The sequence below is a fragment of the Gallinula chloropus genome (genome assembly GCF_964237585.1).
Source record: "Gallinula chloropus genome assembly, chromosome: 4".
NCBI classification, from domain to species: domain Eukaryota; kingdom Metazoa; phylum Chordata; class Aves; order Gruiformes; family Rallidae; genus Gallinula; species Gallinula chloropus.
Window position 1 is genome coordinate 31,926,310 of NC_140088.1, and position 23,028 is coordinate 31,949,337.

The 23,028-nt window shown below is 39.3% G+C and overlaps 1 protein-coding gene across 1 annotated transcript; it reads left to right on the forward strand.

The window, feature by feature from the left end:
• The first annotated feature begins 2,471 nt into the window (after positions 1-2,471).
• On the forward strand, positions 2,472-22,978 carry IMMP1L (inner mitochondrial membrane peptidase subunit 1). The gene is made up of 5 exons (XM_084262786.1): positions 2,472-2,596; positions 3,364-3,452; positions 4,359-4,485; positions 17,208-17,318; positions 21,974-22,978. The coding sequence occupies exons 1-5, from the start codon at positions 2,492-2,494 to the stop codon at positions 22,037-22,039; spliced, it is 498 nt and encodes a 165-aa protein (XP_084118912.1). The 5' UTR covers positions 2,472-2,491; the 3' UTR covers positions 22,040-22,978.
• The last annotated feature ends 50 nt before the right edge of the window (positions 22,979-23,028 follow it).

A 23,028-nucleotide genomic window follows, 5' to 3' on the forward strand; every position in this document is an offset into this window, starting at 1 on the left:
AGAGAACTGGGAACAAAAGTTGAGACACCTTCACTCATGTTCTAGCCTCATGGCTAGTTTTACACCATGACTGCTCTAGCAGTAGGTGAAACTCACTCTAAACCTGGTGTTTGCTTGAATAAATTACTAATCCCTCTTAATTCCAAATTACTCGGAAACATCAGAGAAATGGAGTGTGTTCAGTGTAACTGTTGAGATGTACCTGCCATCCAGAGTCTAACAGTTGTAACCACTTTGAAACTTATTTTCAGAGACATAGAGCAGTTTTCTGTAATTTTGTAATTAAAAAATATTTGTCATAGCCTGGTAGCTGTTGGTTTTGAGAGGTTTGTAGTTCCTCTTAATGCATCTGTTGTTACCTTTCCACTTGGCACAATCGACAGTACCTGCTCAGGTCAATGTAACACAATGATGCAATTCTTTTTTACCTTCATATCCACAGGTGTCTGAATTCTGTACCTCTCTATGTATTAACATAGGGTTTCTGAATAGCATAGGTATGACATATGGGATTGTTGTGCAGTACTTTTCTGCCTGAGCAGCAATGTGAGGCTGACTTTCTAGCAGTTGCCATAAAGAAGTATTGATGATACAATTATCTTGAAAGATAGCTGTGGTAATCAATTAACACAAGTTGGGCAACTCTAATAGACCTGCTGTTACTCCATCTTCCTTTCATCACCTGTAATGCATTTCTGGGCTCACGGTGTTTCCGGCCCTGAGACCAAGGTGTTGGTCTGTACTTTTCATCATGTACTTGGCTGAGAAGAGCAAACTGCTTTTCTGGAAGGTGCATTTCTCTTGCAGTGAAGCTGTTTCAGTATCTACAGGGTGTGCTGCAGTATGCGGGGTGCTGCACATGGTAATGAAACAATTCAAGATTTTTCTGGTTTCTGTTGTATTCTTTACAGTGCTGTAAATCTTGTTATATTAAAGATGGTGAATCAGAGATTAGTTTAAGGGGGTTTATTCTGAATATCTTTTACGTGTGTAAAAAAAAAAAGGCAAGTACATCTTTTTTGGAGCAGCAAATAAGCTTGGTGGAGAATATTTATTAGGTTTTTTTTTTCTTTATAAATCAATACTAAATGCAGAGAACAAAAGCCACTTTTGATTGTATTTGGGCAAAATTCCCATTAACTTCTAGAGAGAGTTTGTGCAGGTAAAGTTATGCACTTTTTAAATGCCTACATTTAAATAGCAAAAAGTCATCAAATACAGAAGGGGAGGCCTTCATTATTAAGTAGGGTTTATTGTGTACACAGAATTTTTCTTCTCCACCATTAAAACTCACTGCATTTGTTTAGCAAGCTCTATTGACCCATCTTAGTAAATGAGAGAAATCTTGCTGTGGTTTTAATTCATAATAAAGCTGATACTGATGTCAGAGACAGAATTTTCACTTTGTTAAATAGAAATGCATATCTAAAAACTCTTAAATTAGTGTGAGGAGGAATATGATTTAGATTAACATGGCAGTAATTGCAGTCCTGATGCAGAACTTATGCCGCTGTACTGGAGCTGGGAACAGAAACACCTAAAGCCTTATGCAAGTGACAATAATTAATGTCTAGCCAAAGGAAAACTTTGCAAACCCTCCAGTATTCTTACCAACAACTGTATTTTTTTTCGTAGTCCCATTTAGGCAAGACATTCAGGACTCCATCATCCTGAATTTTGCCTAGTTCTTCAAGCCTGTTTTTGTTTGATTGGTAGGTCACTTTTAAACTTCTGATTGACCACTTGATTACTTCAGTTTTCTGAGAATGTTGTTTCAGTTGTGAAATACTTTCACATCACTTCAGAGGTTTGATGCTTCTCCGTTTAGCTGTCGACTATTCAGTTTTTAACTACTAGTGCTTGAGGAAAAACAGTGATTTTAAGTTGCACTGTCTTTACGTGTAAAACAACTCTGTCAAGTGTTATTTAATAATTGCATCACAGTTACAATATGTGGTCCAGTCAGGAAGTCAAAGCCTGCATGAAAGGTATGATTACAGCTTTTCAGGTTCCATTGAGCTGAGCTTACTGGAGGGGAGGATGTACCCCTAACTGATGGAGATACTTAGATACGTGGCAGGTAAGCCTGGCTGCTGTCTCAAGTAAAAGAAGCCCAGCTGAGTCAGCAAAGAGCACTGCAATCATTCACTTAGTTTTCTCTAATTTGACGAAGTTGGGGTTTTTTTTTCAGCTCCTGGTCTACTGAATCTTATTCTTAAGCTGATAGGAGGGGTCAATTGATTGTACGTGTGGAAGGGCCTGTATAGTAAACTAAAGACTTCTTGATGGCATTTCAGTTTAAATTATTCATCTCCTCAGATACATCTGGGTTTTTGTTGGTTTTATTCACTATTTTTTGTTTTTTAAGTAGTCTCTGTCAGTTGTAGTTACAAAAGATGATCTTGTGAGTGTTAGGTTGTTTGTTGTCAAATGAATGATATTCTTCTGTTTTACTGTAGACTAGAACCAGCTGAACGGCGCACGCTGTACCATGCTTCGCAATGCCCTAGGAAAAACCTTTCAGTTCCTTGGGTATACTGTGCAATATGGCTGCATAGCGCACTGTGCCTTTGAGTACCTTGGAGGAGTTGTTGTGGTAACTTTTCATTTTCATGACATTTAAAATAAAACTAAATTACTGCAGTTTTTCTATGTGATAATGCCAGTATTTCATGTTTCTTCTTGGGTTTTTTTAAAGCTTTTTCCAAATGTGTTTGTTAAATGCTTATGTTTTTGGAGGCAGGTCCAGCCTTTATGAAAGTTACTTCATATTTTTTGCCAAGATACTGCTTGAGGTGCCACTGAAGCAACTGGGGAACTGATGAAGCATTTTTGCAGAAAATGTGTTCTTTCAGAAAGACTGGCATCGCTAATAATGCCATAGGAGATGCTCTTGTTTCCCCTTTTAGGCAAATTTCTGGAAATTTTATGCTGGCCCCTGCCTTCCTGTGTCTAAACCTAGCAGATACTGCTGCTGGATACAGCAGATTTTGGCTGGGAGCTGCTCTTGCGGCTGCTGTGATGCTTCTGTTTTACAGAGGCTGAAGAAAGGGATAAGCTAACAGAGCTGTGAGTGCTGCACCAAATAATTCCCTGCAGATTAGGTGCTGAAATGAATCCTCAGGGGCTCACAGCACCTCACACAGTTCAGGACCAAGCCTGAATGAATACAGAGCTGTAGCAGAGTTGGAGGCTGTCCTCCCCTTTAGCTGTATCAGATGTTCCTTGGAGGATCTCACTTTTCCAGTTGTTCTTTACAGTACACCTTTTCTAATTTATTAGCAAATAACTTGATTATTAATGTGTTTTAGATAAAAGTACTTGGAAATAGTAATTTTTTTCTCATTTATTTTTAATTTGCAGTGTTCTGGACCTTCAATGGAACCAACCATTCAAAATTCTGATATTGTCTTTTCGGAGAACCTTAGCCGCCACTTTTATTGCATTCGAAAGTATGCTCCTTTGAGACTAGATTTTACATTCTGTTTGCCAGAGCTTGTCAAGAACTACATTCTACCTGTCCTTTATTTTTCATATATTCTTCTGCTTCTGATTTGTAATTTTTCATAGATCTCTTCTCATTGTGTCTGATGGAAGTTAAGGTAATCAGCACATACAGCTTATTGAACAACTTGCCAGAGTTCATTTAGAATCTAGTCCATGTCACTACTACAGCTTTGTCCAAAAATTGCAGAGATGCCCTGTTTTTTCTTCTTGGCAGTTCTATTGTGTGAATATAACTCCTCCTCTCAAAGCAGTTTTGTCTTGCTTGCAAACGAGGCTGTAGGTATTATTGTGCTCAGATAGTAAAGTAACCAAATGGTGTAAGTATTGTCTATCAAATGTCAGTTTGATGCTGTGTTTTGGAGCTCAGTAGGCTCAACATCCTCACCCATTTTGTGGTGGACTGTTTCACTGTACAATCTAGTATATATTATCTGTAGGCAAAAGTAATACGAAGTCTTACAAAGTCAGGTTGGACATTTGGAGTTCCACTGGAAAAGTAATATTTAGGAGCACAAAATCTGCTCTGTTTCATATCTGTGTAGCAACACGATCAGGTTTAGTGGCATTAATTTCATCAAGGCATTCTCAATTAAAATGCAGTCTTAAATGTTTTAATAAATGGTCTAAACCCCAAAGAATCTCTGCAAATGTATGTGAAGAACCTGCATGTAAAATTATAATGACTAAAAGTGAAGAAACAAAATTGTGGACAAGAAGTTTCAGCAGAAGAAAGTACCTTTAATGCATGTGAATAATTTTGGAGTATACACATAGATAAAGATATATTTACCCAAACAGTTTGTACTTAGAGTTCTTCTGTTTTTCTGTTGTGTTTTTTTTTCCCCTCTCAGAGGAGATATTGTAATTGTGAAAAGCCCAAATGACCCCAAATCAAATATCTGTAAAAGAGTAATTGGCTTGGAAGGGGATAAAGTCTGCACAAGCAACCCTTCAGATTTCCTTAAGAGTCACAGCTATGTAAGTATTAGAGTTTCTTGCTTTGTAAATTAATGATTACTTAAGTAGGCCTGGTAGTCTGTAAAGGATTTGCGATATTTGAGTATCATCGTAAATCATAAAGTTGATACATTATTTCTTGTATATGTACAGTAAAATGTCATTATTTGTAAACTCTGTTTATGGCAATCTTTCTCGGTGTCTTTTGTCTCTATAGCAAGTGCAGGCAGATGATAGTTTTGCTCTGCCCTTTGCATAGGTCTTCTTCCCTGGCAGAATGCTCTAAAACTCTCTGCATAAACTGCGGTATAGATGGCAGACCCAAAGGCTTGGTCTTAAGGCAAAACTCTTTCTGTATTTTAAATGCAAAGAAGTTAAAATTTTCTCTCTGCAATAGCTTTGAGGATTTTGCTTTCAAAATTATACTTTAGTGTATCTCTGTATTTCAGTATAACAACATTTTAACTTTTCTGACTATGATTGGAAAGTAGTAGTTTTCTTAACCTGTCCAAAATGTCAGGTAATAAGATGAAATGAAAAGGAAAAAAATATCCTTAATACTTGGCCTTGTGCAAGGCAGACTTAGCAGAAGTTTGGAAAGATTTATGACAAGATGTTTTCAGCAAATTCTTTTTAGGCTACAATTAGAAAAATAATCAGAAATCACAATGGCAGAAAAATGTAAGGGTTTTGCCCAAAAGCATGTTTGAGAGTTACCTCTGTTCAGCACCCTGTGGAGACATCACATTTTGCACAGATGCTCTGCATCTTAAAGATATTCTTTTGCCTTTTCATATCCACTCAGAGTAAGAAGAATTAGCATCTGGCTACTAGATGCTAAGGTCCTGTACTGTGAAGGTAGAGGAGTTTATTGAACACCTCTTGCAGCCAGCTACTGTGTAGGATATATAAATCCTTTAAAGAGTGTAGCTACTGTAGGACAGGCAACTTTACCAGTATGCCTTTGGGTACCATTGCTTCATTTGTATGAAGCAGCTGAAGCGGAGTCTGTCCTTACTAAAATCGATGAGAAAATTCTTGTCAACATTGTGTCTAGATTTGGTGTCTGGATTTAATCTAAACCTAAGACCAGAAAGCAAGGATATGGTTTGTGCCCTGTTCTGAGAGGTTCAATCTGTGGTGCTTGAAACTTCTTGCCTCAGCACTGGAGTGGAAGGCTCTAATCTGCTCTCCTGATAGTGCTTCAGTACACACTCTGGTTGCTCGTCGACAGAAAGGAGCTCATTCTCTGTTACCTTTTGAGGGGCAAGACTGAACATTTAGTTTTTCCATGAACCCAAATACGTTACCATTTAACCATGGAAAAATACCAAAGCAAACAACCCAATCCACCTTGCTTACCAAGTTAAAGAAATTTTCTAGCTCCTGTAGGAGTAGTAATTTAGATGACATATGAATTTCCCAGAGCAGAACAACCTGAAATGGAAACTTGAATTCTGTGTACAGCAATAGAAGACAAAAACTGAATTTCTCTGAACATCATCTTTCCTTGTCTTAGTCTTGAAAAGGAAGTTCAGGAGATGTTTGTACTTAACAGGATGTCAGCTGTTCTGAAAACCTGGAGGTAATCAAATTAATATCCAGGGGAACAGTTTCTGCACTAGGCATAATATTTCTTGTCTTCAATTTTAATATAGTATGTGAGGAGAGTGAGAGGATGAGGACTGCAGAGTCCAATTCCTATTTCCCTGTCTGTGTTTCTCATAAAGGCTAATGTGTTGGACGTATCACGCAGTGACATGCAAGCTTTCTTAGTTCTTACTTCATAACTTGTATCTAGGGGGAGAAATTATGTAAATGGAAATGGTTTTGTTTGTTAGTGTGTATGTTCTCCTCCTATCTTTAGTGACTGTTGAAGAGGTAGATCTTTCCATCTGTTCAGGAGACATATCCTTTACAGAAGTGTATATTCTCAACAGAGATATCTGCACTTTGTGCTCATACCTTACACTGGATTATTCACTAAGTAAATCGTTCTTGTTGGGGAGGGAAAAGTCCTATGTGTCTGTTCAGATACTTGTTAAACCCGGTTCCTTATGTTAGTGACTCACTGCTGTGCACTTTTTTCTCGTAATTCAAATACAAAATTCTTCAAAGCAAATGGGAGCAGCAGATGTGCAGAGAGCCGGCTGATTGTTTTGTTGGTGCTTCCTTGAGGAGAATTAACCCGAGTTGGGTTTTTTGGGCATGTGTAAGATTGTCAAAGATCCCAAAAGGCCAGAAATGCTGCCACAGAAAGGTACGGTTGCAGGCACTCCTAAGTGAGCAAAGCCTAGAAACTGTCAAGAGTTTTGTTGTTTATGTTAAGATACTAATTTTTTTTCTTTTTTTATCTCTGAGTGATACTAGAATGCAGTGACTGCAAGTGTGTAAGGTCAGAGGACTGTCTTTACTGCAAGGAACTGCTCATCTTCCCTTGACTAACTTGTCGCCAGCTTTGGGGAGTGGTGGTGAATAGCTGGTGTCATGTTTACAAACTTATGCCAGTATAGTAAATACAAAATACCAGATGCCAGAAATATTACCAAATTAGGTAGTTTGAACCTCTGCTTTGTTCTTTGGTGGTGTTTGCCAGCTTATGGTTAAGTATGGTGAGTTGGCCCGTTACTGGGGTTGTCAGGATACTGGTAGCACAACAAACATACCGGATACTGCTGAGGGGGAAACCACCTCTGAGCAGTTGCTTCTCTTGTCAGCCCAAAAGGAGAATCCTTATGGTCATGTTAGCAGGAATTGTACTTGGTCAACATTGAGTGTGTTGGCATCTTTTACAGATTTTTATGGTACAGATTAGTACCATAGATTAGTACCAGATTAGTGCTTGGTTCTTTGGAAGCCTAAGAGAATCCTAAAATCAGATCCTCCTGTTCTATTCATGAATATACTTCTCAGGGTGGCTTTATATGTATATAGACAGGAGAATAGAGAACTCTGTTTACAATTTAGTCTCTGTAAAATTACACATATGACATACTTTTTTGCTGCAGACAACCAAGTAGATACCTGTAGATTAAAAAAAACCCCAAACCAACAACAAACCAACCTTCTAAGATATAATCATGTGAAAAATAAATCATATATAAGTTGGTCTGAAAAGAGCTATCTCAGTTGAGCAGAAATGCATTACAGCAGTGACAGTTACGTGAAAGTCTTTGTAGTGGTATAAAAATACTTTTGCTGCTGTACTTAGCTGAAGTAACGTATCATATGAGAAAAGTAATTTTTGTCAGTGCCCTAAGTGTAAAGCTGTGCCAGAAAACACTCTTCGGAGTCATTGCTGGATTATGAGCGGATAGAACTAATCCTACGTATCAATTTCATTGGTTTAAATGAAGCCCGTGCTTAAATTAAAATGTAAGTACAAAAGGTATGTCTTTACTTTGGACCCTTCATGGTACGATATGATACCGTGTTGTTTACATACAGCATGATAGAATGTGCAGAATGAGAGGAATCTTCTTATTTACAAAGAAAGGATAATGAAATTCCTTTTTTGAGTAAGCTGATATAGTATTACAGTGTTATGAAAACATAGTTTTTCTTTCCATTGTCTTTTTGTTGATACTTGGTTTGGAATATGTGGGCTGGAGGTTTTGCTGGCCTCTGATTTTGTGCTCGATGGTGTTCATAGATATAAGTGTATTTACTGTAATAAACATATAAGAATGCATAACATTTTTGCTGTATTGGAAGCAATGTGGTATGAAACCAAAAGTTAAATGACTGTTTTTTAGTAATGTGGTATTCAGATCTGGTTTCAATTATTAAAAACTGTATTTATTGATTTATTCATTTAACTATAGGATCTGAGCAATGAGGATTAATAAGGAAATTAATCGCAATAAACCCCTGAAATGGTTTTTAAAAAAGAAATCAAAAGCTTAATTTTCACATTTAGGTTTTTATTTCCTGGTTTAAAAAGTCTTAATACAGATCTAGGTTTATAATTCAGATTGGGTATCCTATTGTTATATTTGAATTTGGTTTAATGCCATTTACTTTAGCTTTAATTTCTTTAGTACCATATGTTCTTGTGCTGCAGCTCCTATTTACAAATTGAGAAAGTGAGGGATAAGTCATCAGATTAAAACAGCTTGTATGTCATAAACCACCAATATGCTAAGCCTTTGTGTCACTTAAACAAAAGTAGTACCTAATAATGTCACTTAATACAGCTAGAGTCTGTAAATAAGGAACTGCCTTTTGCAAGTCATAGTGATAAAAAGCTGAGATACAAATCCATATCTCAGCAACACTCCGCTGGTAATCAATCACAGCACGCCGCTAATGCTGTGAGACTAGCTGATGTGGGGGAAGTGTGTTTACCTTGTGCTAAAATGAGGTTCATTGCGGAGATGGCATCTCTTCATCCTGTGGTTAGCTCCAGAGCTAACATAATTCCAAAGATAATGCATCTTACTGTGTTTGCAGATCGGAGAAGTGGTCTTGCACAACGCAATTAACTCTTAAACAGTCCTTCTCAAATGCAGTAAGAATATTACGTGGGTACTAAGAATCACACAGTGTTAATGTAAACAACACAGTATCTTAATCACTAGACAGTGCTACAGAGTAAAACACCGAAGAGTGGTTTGATTGAAAATTTCACTGCTGAATACCATTGGGTAGTCTCTTTAAAACCTCCTAATTAGCAACTAAAAGTAAAGTTCTAGAATCACTAGTTCTTTCTCCCTTGTCCTCAGTATCTTAATAGGTAGTTTACACTCATGGTTTAGTATTTCAGTAATCTGAGCTGTAGCAGTTGCCAGGCAGGAGAGTAGAAATACCCTGTTCTTCCTTCTTCCCTGTGGTTCTAGTGTTCTAGAGCCTTGGGCGAGAGTTTTGCCACGGTTCTAAGCAGCAGGTATGCTAAATATCTGGTGGGAAGGAACTGATTTGGTATGTTTGTTTAGCTTGCAGATTTGTTCAGTTTGCAGATCTTTCTACATCCCAGTACAGAGAGTTCATGACTAGAGCTGATCTTGACTCTTCTGAGATGTAATTCTGAATCAAAATTTTGATTTGTCAAAACTACTCAAGGGAAAAGAAGCACAAAGAATTTCATCAGTCTACTCCCTGATGTTTCCAGGGTTTCTTCTGCTCAAGTGAATTGGTCTTTTTACCTTTACAGGTTTCTTTTGGTATTTTAAGACTAGATGAGTGCCATGATGTGATGCAACAGCACAGGTACCATTCACTATAGTTTATTCTTGCGTCGTTGGAGGAAGTGAGGCAGATGGCCAGACATGGGCATGCCCACACTATAGCTCAGGCACAGGACAGCAGGGAGAGGCTCAGCTTAAACACAGCTCCTGAAGGAGCTTCCACCAAGGTATCAAACAGCTCTTTCTTCCCCAGTCTGAACTAAGGTCTGATAGCTGCACTGTATCAGCTAGTCTGGAGTGCAGGCCAGCTTCACCGGGATGGGGGAGAGCTCTGACCAGGCTCCATCATGTTGCCTTCGCTCTTCTGTTCAGACAGTTCATCCCTGAAGGAAAACCATAAAGAAATATCCTTCCTGAGTAGTTCCATTCATTTCTGAATTAGTCACACTAGATGCTTTTCCTCTATGAATCACAGCCTCTTGGCTGTACTGGTCAGTTTGAACCCTCAAAATTTTATAATTCCCTTTATTCCTTTGCTCCAAGCTAAGTAACAACTTCCAGGAAGCTACTCGGGATGATGAAACCAACTACTCAAGGACTTACTAAAGATTTTGAGCACAAGTTTTCATCTGCCTGGACTGGCTTCACGTCTGAAAGAAGGACTTACTTCATTTTTTCCTGCTCTGTATGTAGTAGCTAGGCCTCCCAGCTGTCTTAGATGATGAGGTCATGCAGAGCTGGGGCCTTAGATTAATTAGCAGAGAATCAGGTCACTCCTGATGCAGTTGGCAGACAATACTTTTAAGATTCCTTAACCCTGCTCATACTATCAGCCATTGTTGGTACCAGGCTTATTAGCTGGATCCCTCTGCCCAGTACATACCAGTGATGTTAATGGGTTGTGTGTTTTAACCAGCAAGTTCCAGTCAGGGTTTGAACCCGAAGGTGTTTTGTTCTCAGAACCAGATTTAGGGTGACCCTGTTACATCCTCTGTTTTCTGGAGAAGAAAAGGATCAAACCCTTCTTAGTGATTGGTGTGAGAATGGTCTATGCAAACTGCTAAGTAATCTTTGCTGGATATATAATCAATATTTCCTTCAAAAATATTGATCTTCTATAAATCAAGAAAACTAATTATAGTCTGGACTGACAAATCACTGCTGTAATACTTCCTCTTCATGACAGTAATATTTGCTTAGTTTTTATTAATTTTACCTGATAATATTTTTATAAAAGGAAAATGAAATTTGGGGTTGCAGCTAGAGATTTTTAGAATTGTACACATAGCTTTTCAGGCAGATCCAGATCAGCAGATTTAACAAGATGTTTTAGATCTGAATGCTTATATAATGGGAATATTTATAGAAGCAAACAGTGCATGCAAGAGTTCCAGTTACTGTTTAACACAGTTGGGAACTGCTGCAACAACCAAAAAGCAGTACTGAGAGAAAGTGTATCTCTCTGTCATTTGACTGGCCTAGGTATTTCTGATGTGAAAATCCTGTGGCCTTTCCCATAAAGCAGTGAGCGCAGAGATCAAACCTTTTGAGTTCCAAGTAAGCAAGCTCAGGAACAGCAGTAGCTATTTGCACATTGCACAAAGTTTAGAAGGAGCAACAACAGTTTAAAACCAAACATTTGAAGAACCAATGAATGCTTTGACAGATTACTGTAACAGCTTCCCCAAATTTTTATTACAGAAAACCAGTCAACTGGTAGGCTTGCACAGTAGAGAAAAAGGTCTTACAAATTCAACTTTAAGTTAATACACCTAAGTTTCCTTGTAGTATGTGAGTTAACATTGCTACCATTGAAAGGGATGTGATTTTAGTGTAGGCTAATAAATAACTTCAAAACCTAGACACGTCTTTGTATCTTATCTTTTTATAAATTTTCTATTAAAACAACCAATGACAATGTAGAGAATGAATTTATAATGTAAATATTTATCCACAGTGGATTTAATTTCTGTATAAAAACCTGTTTGTGTTTCATTGTCACCTTTTCTTGTGTTTCATTGTCACCTTTTCTCATCATTATCTGGACCAAGGTCAGAATGTATTGTTTTTCATAAGTGTATTGAAACAACCCGGGCCAGGTACGTTACAGCTTACACATATGCAGCTTAAACTGTTCAATAAGCTGAACTGCTTGGAAGTGCCTACGAATTTAAGGTAAATTATTCTGTCCTATTCTTTTAAGACATATTGAATTCTAGGTAATTCAGCCGTTCAGTGATACTTGGAAGATGCTAATTTAAGATCTCCTATACTGTTAGATTCCAGTGTGGTTACTACCATTTCATAGCTGTTTCCAGCATAAAACCAGAAATGAAAATGTTCATGCTGGTTTTGAAAATATTAATGTAATTGGGGTTTAAATACATGGAAACCTTACCACAAACACCATTTATGATAAGCCTACACAAATGGTGCCTAGGCCAACTGGATCATTAAAAAAAGAGAAAGCATTAAGCATTATTCAGTCTGAGTTCTGAATTACTAAATAAAGGATTAAGGAATAGTTACGTGAGACTTTAAGTATAGAGTGATAAAAAAACTGCATTTCTGTGGTGTGGTGTGTATTTTATCCTAACTAGATGCCATTTACTTAAAGAAGGCCGTTTAATCAGTATTTAGTAAATTTGTCATTTGATAGTGTAGATTCTTTCATCATATTTCACTTTAATCAAGAAAGGTAACACCTGTGGTTCATTCACAAAAGCGTCTTTTGTTAAATGAACACCCGCAGGCCATGAAGCAATTACATTTGTTGCCTGTACCGAAGTAGGAGGCACTTAAATAGACCTTAGTAGGGATAGATGAGAACTTGCAGACTTTATTCTTTTGTCCAGCTCTGAGATTAGTTCTTATCATAGCTCAAGAAGGAAGCCTCTGAACTGAAAAGAAAAGATGGGAATGGTTTAAAGTTCTTCTTGAGTTGGAAACTTTGATTCGTTGGAGGTGATGTGAATACCTGTGACCTTATGAAAATTCAAACTTCACCTACTCCCAAATGATTGTACGAGCCATTCTTTGACAAACATAGGCTGCTTGGAGTTCCAAAAGGAGAGACTGCAAGAGATTTTCCACATATTTATCAAAAATCCCTATTTCTCCATCTCCGTTAGTACCCCCCTCCCCGAAAGGCCCCAAAATCACAAACCAAAAAACCCCAACAACCCAAACCCATGAAAACAAACAAAAAATCTCAACCCAAGGCACGAAAGCCTATTTTCACTTAGTTGGGTTTTGGGGTGGTTTTGAGGCAGGTAATTTAATCTATTAATCTCATTTGCAGTACGTATGTTTTCTAGTGTGCAGTTAATGTGCCTGGAGCGCAGGCATCTCATCTCTTGGCTTTGGAGTTAGAGGGATTAAGAAAAGACCAACAGAATGTAATTCTTTGTTGATCCCCTCTCCCTGCCCTTGCCCATTTTTGTAAAATAATGTTTGATGCCGGTAAGTACGCATCAAGTACCTGACCTGTATTGCAGTGTTGCCACTTTACCGATACCAGCAGCCCAAATTTAGCCAGTCTGTCACAGTGAAAGACGCTGCTTTATCTGAGGTGAAACAGAATAAGCTGCTGCTACAAGCTCAGTTGGTCTGAATGCTAATCTTGCTCTCGTGGTCTCTCTGCTCTTGTACTAGAGCCTTCAGCCCTCAGAAGGGAGAAGGGGAAGAGTCATGTGTCTGATCAGTGTCCTGTATTCTCATGCATATAAGCTGCACCGCAGATAACCGGTTCTGCTTGAGAACTGCTGTTCCCTGGGAAGAAATCCTCAGATAATCTGCACAAAACCAGAGGCACAGGGGTTGCTGAGGCAGACTAGTGTGCAGCTGATCAGAGGCATCGTGTTTTTGCGTGAGCCTGCGCTGCTGTGGAATTGCTGCGTCGGGCTTGAGAGACTTTCGCGTCTTAGTTCTAGTCTATGTGTAAGGGAGAACTGAAATGCTGCCCAGCCCAAGTGAAGTGCTTCTGGCAGTCTTGTCAGTACTTTTTGTATTCACCATCTTGCAGTGTAACAGTACCTGTGATTTCAGCTGTGCTGCTTAGATACAGGTAATTTTGTCTCGGAGTTCCATGGCCTGTGGATACCAAAATGCGAATTGTCAAGCAAGTTGCTTTCCCATTGCCTTGGGTTTTTTGGCAGCAGCAGCCTCTTGGTGTATAATTAATATATTCTTCCACAAATAAAAGTTTTGAATGGGTGGGTGTGTGTGTGTGGGGGGGGGTGTGTTCTTTTGGTAAAAAATGTATCTTATTTCCAGCTACTGTGCTTGAATAGCTTTGAGGTGTTTCAGATTGGGTCCTGGTTATGTGAAGGTTGATAGATTGGTTAAATATGAGTAATCCCATGGAAATCAGCCATGTGGTCTAGAAACGGCTTGGTGCGTACACCCTGAAGGTTTCTGGCCATAGCCTTTATTTCAAAGGGGTGCAAACAACTGCTGCTTAACGATTATGGCTGATACTTGGTTTTGCATTTTTCTACCATCCATGCGATTTTCCTGGCTTGTCTTAACCCTGGGTTACAATGAAATGCCTAGATGATGGACAGGCACCATGCGAGGGTATTACACTGTGTTACTGCTGGCCGAATCACGCACGCTGTGACAGTACTCTTAACAGCAGTTCTAGAGGTATAGGGTCCTGTCATACCTTCCATTGGAGAACTCTGAAAGTTACTCCTAAGCTGTGAATTTCAGGCTATGTATACTTCATTGCAGATGTTCTGTCTGGAATGCAAATTATGAACATGTTCTTTAGACAAGTAATTATTAATAGTATTAGAAGTAGCAGGTGATATGCCACAGGTGGCTAAAGTGCTTTATTTTTTTATGTTTTTGGAGCCTGGAAGAAAGATGAGAAGGTCAGGAGGTGTTTAGATATACTTGTGTTATGAAGGGTCCTTATTTCATACAGTAACAGGTGAACTTTATGTTCTGCCTAGAAACAGGGGGAAGTGAGGAAGCGTGGGAACCAACCAGTGAAGTAGAAGGGGAGCTGGTGCGTCCCGTGTGGGAAGCAGTAGCGCCTTGCAAGAGGCGCTGCATTTTTCAGAGAGGGGAAATATAATGTGGGTTTGCTTGTTTTATTTTCTTAAATAGTAATTCATGCTTCTCCTTTTCTATGTTTGCTCAGACAGTCTTTCAGAATGACAGAAGTTTGATGTGTGATTTGTAGTTCTGGTAGATGCTGGACAGGAGAGTTTGCATGAGAAAGCTGGTAATGCAGCTTGGACTGTAATGTGCACCTGCTCATGTAAGATGTGGGCACCATGAACGCTTTAGGTGTGTATACAGTGAATAAGTGAAGATGAATATTGAATTAACCCAATGATTGCTGCTGGAAAATCAATAGGCTGCATATCACAGAGTTAAGGAAAACAGGAATGCTGGTACATTCTCAAGTAGAAACCTCTAGCCATGTGTGCTGAGGAGTATATTCTACACAGGTTATTTGTCTCTGAATAGAAATTTCATTTACTTCATGTCTTTTAAATTGACTTCTGTTTGGTGAATGTTTGCAAAGCTGCTTGGGCAGGAGGAGGGCCATGGTCATCTAGTTGCAACCAGTTTGCTTTCACATGCACATGCATACAAAATAACAAAGGCTTCTTCAGCTTGGAGAAGAAAAGGCTCCAGGGAGACCGTACTGAGGCCTTTCAGTACTTAAAGGGGGCTTTTAAGAAAGATGGGTTGGGAACATGATTTTTTAGTAGGGCCTTTATTGACCAGGAGTAATGGTTTTAAAGCAAAAGAGGGTAGATTCAGACTAGATAGGAGGAAGAAATTTTTTATGATGAGGGTGGTGAAACACTGGAGTAGATTGCATAGAAAGGTGGAGGATGCCCCATCTCTGGAAACATTCAAGATCAGGTTGGTCAAGGTTCTTAGCAACCTGATAGAGTTGAAGATGTTCCTTCAGCTACATGGGGGGTGAACTGGATGACCATTAAAGGTCTCTTACAACCCAAACCATTCCATGATTCTATATAGATTCTGAAGTGATGAGGCGGGGATGTGCCCTCTGGCATGCCTGAAAGCACCCACCCTGGATACCAGAGAAACATGGGGTGGTGGTGGTGGGTGGCTGGGAGATGGACAGGCTCAGATGTGCTTTCCATGATTACTATCTTTTTGTCACTGTTGTAGACAAACTATTGGTTCTTAATCCATAGCTGATACACTTGCCACAGCTCAACAAAGGGACACTTGGATAGCATCCAGCCTCAGATCCCAGTTGGGAACATCACTATGCAAGAGTGTAAAAGGTTTATTTAAAGGCAAGGTTCCCAGTAGGTGTTACCTGGGCAGATATCCCTAAGTACCAACAATTACACTTCAATTGCATTTTCCTCAAATGTTTGCCTGGGGTCCAGACCTGGTTTTATTCCTAATGGTTCATAGCCAAACTTTACTAGAGGGTATTTAATTTTTAGCCTGTAATCTTCTAATTCTGTACATGTAGACTCTCATATTTAGGAATCCATGTGGCTTATTTCCCAAACATCAATATTTATACCGCTCAACTCTTAAGGGTTTGATTTTAATTGTGTTTCTATTTTTCCCCCTCATAATTGTGGGTATAGTAATCTTTCAAGTGCATATTTGGTTTTTGCTTACCTCAAAGTCCATGTTAAGTATTACCTAGATTGATATTATGTTGCTACTTTTACATTTTCAGCCTCATTAAGAATTCTAGAAACAGCAATGGATTACAAAAGTATTTGACTGGGTAACTTGTAAGAGGTTATCTAGATCAGAAATGCTTTAAAAAAAAGTAATAGTATTATATATCCCAAGTGAAAGTCTTAGTTTGCAGCAACTTTTTCATGTAAGCTTTATACTCTTATTTAGGTACCTAATACAGCCATGTTGCTATTTCTCCTTTTGTCACAGAGTCAGTGAATGCCATGAATCTGTGGTATGTAATATAGTTAATGCAGAATATATATAGGCAATGAAAGGTCTTTGTCATATAGTATAAGGTCACCATCATTAATTTTCAAATTATAAAAAGGGATTTGCTGTTTTGTGATCATCATTATTGCAATATAATGTGTTGTGGATTCTGCCTGCACATAGAATGAACTGTGATCTTAATTAGAACTTTGACAAGCCTACTCCGATAAAATGATGAGATTATTCGTAATTGATGTCACAATCAATTACCAGTTAGTTCATCATGAATCTACTAACAGGTCTAGCCTTGGTGCTGGCCCCAGGATGTTGATGAGTGTGTGGCTGCCCTGTTCATGCTGTTACTGCGACAGGAGGGCAGATTTTCAGTCAACATCCTAATGACCTCTTTTGAAGTCTATTAAATTAATGACCCTGTCACATTGGTCTAACCTCTTACATCTTCATTTTGGATTTTTTGTTGCAAACCATTGTTTTTTGAGCACATGATAGAAGAGATACTTTGGAGCACTCCTCCCTGGCCCTCCAAATCTGGCACTGTGTCTTACTAGAGTCCATAAAAAATTAGTTCATTATACAGTCATGAAATACAGAACCCAGAAACCAGGAAATACATTGCATGGCAGACTGTGCTTAATCCCATTCTATTCTCTTCGCTTTTTACATTTCAATCTTGCTTAATCACAGGTGCCTAAAGGACATGTTTGGTTAGAAGGTGATAATCTCAGGAATTCTACAGATTCCAGGTGCTATGGACCTGTTCCTTATGGACTGATAAGAGGACGCATTTGTTTTAAGGTACACGTATTTATCGGATCTAAAAACAGCTGCATTAATACATGTATAACGCCTGGGTGTTAGGTATCAAAACATGCTGCCCTAACTGTCTCTGGCCAAAGCAAATGTAAATGAAAGCCTGAACATGCTGGCTGCTTGGTGTAAAAGAGCAATTCAGCAAGAGTAGGGGGTTTTTGAGGGAGGATTCATTTTTGATCAGCTCTCTTTGAGCAGTCATTGCCTCTGGAAGCTAAATGAGTTATTCTGCAAGCAAATCCAAACTCGATAAAAACACCTGCACCCTCCTGCATGGATGTATGGTCCATCTCAATTTGATTCTTGCCCCTGCAAAATGGCAGAAAAGGGCAGCTCCACATTTCACTGTTGTAATTTGAGAAGTGCAGTTGGATAATTCAGAAACCAAAGATGGAGGAAAAAATGACCTTTCTGGGATTGGATACATACTGATGTAAATTGGCCTTGCTGGTGTTTCAACTAGGTCTGTGAAAAGGCCTTAACAGTAAAGTCAAGTCAAATCTGTGCCCCTGTGTCTGCCACTTTTTTATGTAAAATAAAAAATAGGCTTTGAATTAATACTGTGTATTGTGTAAACCTCCACGGGTCGTCCTGCTCCTGCTTCAACAGTTCTACAGCTTTATTTCACATTCAATTACGTTTTCATATTATGTGCATTATTAATTTGCTTACCAAAAAGAAGAAACTAAGACAGTTTTCTCTCCATTAAAAAGTTTAATCTAACATCCTCCCTTGTTTCTATGACAGACCTTGGCACCAGCTTTTAGAAGCTGGATTTGACATGGTGCTGTTCCAAACAATTAAAAAATGTTTTGAAAACCTCCCTCTGTAGATCGAACCCATCCACAGAACCGTCACGTAGCGCAGCTGTTACATGCACAGGGAGGAGCAGAGCTTTACATAACAAAGTTTTACATACTTTACTTACAAGTTTTATGAACACAGCTTAGGACTTTTTGAAAAAGCTTGCAGTGATTGACCACAACCACTAATTACTTCCTAAACTTCAAATAACATGTCCCACTCAGCCCCACCACTGATTTTGCCTGAACGACCTCTGTGCTTTCTGGATAGCATTTGCTTTCAGTTCTTGCCTAGTGTTTACTGAGTGCTCTCTGTTCCTTCTCTGCATTGTTTGCCTTACTGTGTACGCCAGGGGAAAAATGCTGATTCTAAACAGGGGTGTTTTTATCACCCAGGCTTTAGCTTGGATTAGTAACTGCTAAAATACAAGTGCTGGTAATATGCCGACAGCTCTCCTGGTAAGAACGTGGTAGTAATAATCCAACTGAAAAAAAAAATCTGGAAAAATGCACTAGTATAGAAAAACTATGTTTACTACTTTAAGGGGATTGTTAGCAGATAATGGAGAAATTAAGAACCTATGGATACGGACAGCCATAATTATTCACAGTGTCTCTCCACAGCAGTAAATTTGTGTCCAGCTTGTACCCCAGTGAGAAAGGTGTTTGTGAGACTTTAATGAAGTGACCCTAAATTTAGCAAGCAGTGAACTCTGTGAAACGAAGGGAACTTGCACACAGATATTACATGTTGAAGTAATGCTTTAGGACTACAGAATACTGTCTCTTAAGATGATAGGCAATCACTTGGTACTTGATCAAAATAATTTAACCAAATTTTAGACCAGTAGTTTTATGATGGTGCACAGGGTAGTGATTATTAAAATTGTAATGAGATTTAAGTATATTGTACCTAACAAAAGCAAAAATGAGTTTATTCTTCAAATGAGTTTTTACAGTAATTCACATTAGAATTGATCTTGTTTGTTGTATGTTGAAAGGCAGCAGACTACAGCTAGTCCTGGGGGTGGCAGCTAGTTCTCACACCACTGGCTGAGAAGCCTGTATGTGCTTTTTAATGTACTCTAGTAGAGGATTGGCTTCTCTTGAAAGATCTTTTACTGCCTTGAGGGTGGAAGCTCTGCATGGCTTTATCTTAAAGTGGATTTTGGGGAAGTAGATGTAACAGTGCCTTTCAATACTGAGTTACATTTTTAGTAATGACTAAAAAACCCATCTAATTTGGAAATAATGGGTTTCAAGAGAAGTGAGAAAGCTTGTACCAACCTTGTTTAGGCAACCTATTCTTGGCAAAACATAAAATGTTCATTCTCCCTGTAGCTTAGCTGTGAAGTTCAGACCTAAGTTTCTCAGTCAGAGTTGGTGTACTGGTTTTTAACCTGTACAGAAATAACAGTAAATGGTTACATTTGGCCCGTTTTCCTCCTGCCCAGCCTTTCAGCTACCACTCAGAGACAAGTTTATTCCATAAAAAGGCTGCTGAAATCTAAGTAGCTGCAAATTCCAGAAAAGCCTAGGGAGTCCCACCCTGACAGGAATCATGCTTCATCCTGTCCTAGATAGGATATCCAGTGCATTCCCTGGACTCGGGCTTCACGTCACAGAGACCTGTAGTATATCTTCAGAAGAGCTACTTAGCCCCATTTATCCCCTATCCATCAGATCAAATCTATGTAGGCCAAACCAACGAGGGCAAGGGGAAAGAGCTGCTAATTGGACTAGCCAGTTCAAACCAACAAGTCAGAGTCAACCTCTGTCATAATTTTAAAAGACTTGGGAAGACTACACACAGTGGCATGTCTTTGTTTCACACAGAGGGCTTGTTCTGGCTCCTTTCTGACCATGTCTGTCACATTTTCTCCTGCACACAGGCTAGATAAAACACCATTTCCTTTCTAAGTCTACCACTAAGAGAACTATGATGAATTTGAAACTAATTTTTCAGAAATGTTTAAACTGAATTTGATTACTCTCACTCAAAGTCAAATTGCAGTAGGTCTGATTTGAGCTGCCTGAAATGAGATTTGTGTCATACTGAAATGGCCAAGAAACTTCCCTCTCTGGGCCTTTAGTCAGATCAGCTTACATTTGGGATAGATTATGGGATATTCCTACTCACTGTTACTCCCTTTTGCCTTTGAGGCCAAAGACAGACTTTACATGCACCCTGCAGCCAGCACAGGCCCTCTGGAGATAGCTTTGCTTCTAATCAAGATCACAAATACCCTCCTGTTGGTGGTTTGTGTCCCTAGATTTGTGTGGAACTGAAGTATCTCACTGGCTAATCCACATAGAAACATGACATTACCTGTGTGCTTCTGTGCATCAGCAGATGTTCTTCATGCCCTCCCCTAACTAGCAGATCCCCAGAAGACTTTTCGGAGATACTTGCACAAGTGAGCTTTGAGTCTTCTTCAGGTCCACAGAAGTGGAGGTCCTTCCCTCTTCCCCAGGGCCCCCACACAACCCAGTTCCTTGCAACTTCATGCAGTGCTGTGAGGTGCCTGATGGGTTAACTCCAAAGAGCTTCTACCAGCAATAGTCTAGTAGTAACGTGATGCCACATCTCGCACTCAGTCTCCCATACCTAACTGCCTCTCCTCTGTGTTTCAATGCTGGGGACAAGCAGCAGGGCTGAACCTTGTCACGGTGCTTCCACTTTTAAAGTGATGGGAGCGTTACTACTTCACACAGAAAGTAACAACAACCCCTTCTGTGCTGTGGCCGTTCCACTGAGTAAGGTACTGGTCCTGGAGGGAGACTGCACGTCTTCCTTTAGATCAGGCTGTAAGGCAAACTGAGCAAGATGAACCTCATTCTGACAGATGCTTTGGAAACAAGGCATCATCTTTTTCTGTCTATGTTGCTGCATCTTGAACAGGGGCTTTGAGATTTTTATGGGATTAGAGCCACAGAGGGCATTCATTCTTCAACATCATCTCTTTCCCTTCTTCCTGCTGATCCCCTTGTGCCATCTTTGAACCTGTAGCAAAGAGACACGGGTAGTCAAGGGATACAGAGGACAAAGTGTAAAAGAATGCCCTTGATTCCCTATTACTGTATTTTTTTAAAATCCAAGACCAGCCTACATGTAATTAGTGAATTAAATTAGAGGAAAGTACTCCTGGGAGCATTCAGTACTATGAACGACTACAGAGTTAATTTCTGGAGAGAAATTTTTTTCTTACCGGTGAGCATCATTCATTCTCTCACACTTTGTGCTTGTACTGGGTCATATTTGTGCTCCCTTTCCTCAGAGAGGCCCCTGCCTGTGCAGCACTGCACCCTTTTATACATAATTGCATGGTATAAGCTTACCTACACGCCTGTGGAATTTTTTCCCAAGGTTTGGTGTTTGCAGCTCAAGTGTCCAGCATGAAAATACATAGACTTCCCAGAACTATTTTCACTGGGAGGTAATGTTCATGGTATTCCTCCTTCTCCTAGATGGATCAAACATATATATTTCGTCTTTTCTACCTTGTAAACCTCTTAACAACTACAAACTTTTGAATTTGAGAGATTTTCTATACATGTTTGTGTTTCTAAGGCTGAAAAAACTGATGTGATTTGTGAGGCGAAGCACGCTGTGTATAAATCAGCATTGACTCTGACCACTATGGAATGATGGTTCCTCCTGCTATATGCTATTTACTACTCCTAAAGAAAACACACAGATTAGAAAAGTTCGTATATACCCCATCAATCAGAGAGCTAAAAAGTGATGCAGTTCATGAAACAATTGCCCCAGTAACAAATGAAAATACTGAGTTTTGAGTTGTGATAAACATCTCTTGTAACTATTTTATTTTGCAGATCTGGCCTCTGACTGACTTTGGATTTCTACGTGCAAGCCCCAATGGCCATAGATTTCTTGATTAAAAGATTTAAGTGACTACTGCCAGCTTTCATAGTATTTTCTACTAAAATCCATGGAACTATTTTTGTTTAGAATAAACACGAGTATTATTAAACAAAGAAGCCTCTCTGCGATTACATCAGCTTGAACATGGGAATGATACACTGCTGTCATGAACAAAAATGACACATGGCTTCTTGTTTCCTGTGCTATTCACACTAAGGGCTGGGATTTATTAGAAAGTTTTGGGGTTTGCTACAAGCCAGGGTTAGCACCGACTGTTAACAAGTGATGAAAAAGGCACAATAAAAGGACAGTATTTTGTCATCACACATCCAGAACAACACTTAGGCAATGCCTACATCAGCAAGTCATGTGGTATGCTAGGATTGGAACTGAAGACAGTAACAGTAGAGTTCCAGATCTGCCAGTCATGTACAGGTCTTGTGTAGAGTTTGGCCCTGTGGACTGTATGGGGTCAGAGCACAGCATCCTGCTCCATTTTCAACTAAGAAACGAAGATCCCGTTTATTCAGGTGCTGGAGACTCGGTCCAGAAGCTCCTGCTCCAAGCCGAAGAGGTAACGGAGATGCGGTGTTGCAGTCCGGTGCAGAGCGTGAGCTATGCAAGTCTCTGCCACCTCTTTCTGAGGCTCAAGTCCTTGTGAGGATTTAGTAAGATAAATATTTAGCATAGAAAATATTCCTGTTTCCCATTAATGCACTTTATTCTTCTTCATCCTTGAGGCACTCTCACAAGTATGCCTCCTGATTAAATTGTGTCACCTGAGCTGCTAAAAGGATTTAACCTAAGAGGTAGGGCCCAAAATATAGTTGATGCAGACTGAGATTGAAAGAAACTGCTCTGTTGTTTGCTGGGAGTCGTTTAGATCAGGAGATACATTCCAGTTGTACAGAACTCAGTGTTCTGTTCCAGAGGTTTTTAATAGCTCTTTAGCTGCAGAAGGAAAAAGCCAAGCCTCTCTCACGTAGTCTGCAGGCTATGTGAACAA

What these genes read in the sequence shown, in the direction of transcription:
- IMMP1L (XM_084262786.1), top strand. Translation starts at nt 2,492, where the DNA reads ATGCTTCGCAATGCCCTAGGAAAAACCTTTCAGTTCCTTGGGTATACT. An exon ending in CACTTTTATTGCATTCGAAA is followed by an intron (nt 3,453 to 4,358) that starts GTATGCTCCTTT and finishes TTCCCCTCTCAG; the next exon opens with AGGAGATATTGTAATTGTGA. An exon ending in TCCTTAAGAGTCACAGCTAT is followed by an intron (nt 4,486 to 17,207) that starts GTAAGTATTAGA and finishes GCTTAATCACAG; the next exon opens with GTGCCTAAAGGACATGTTTG.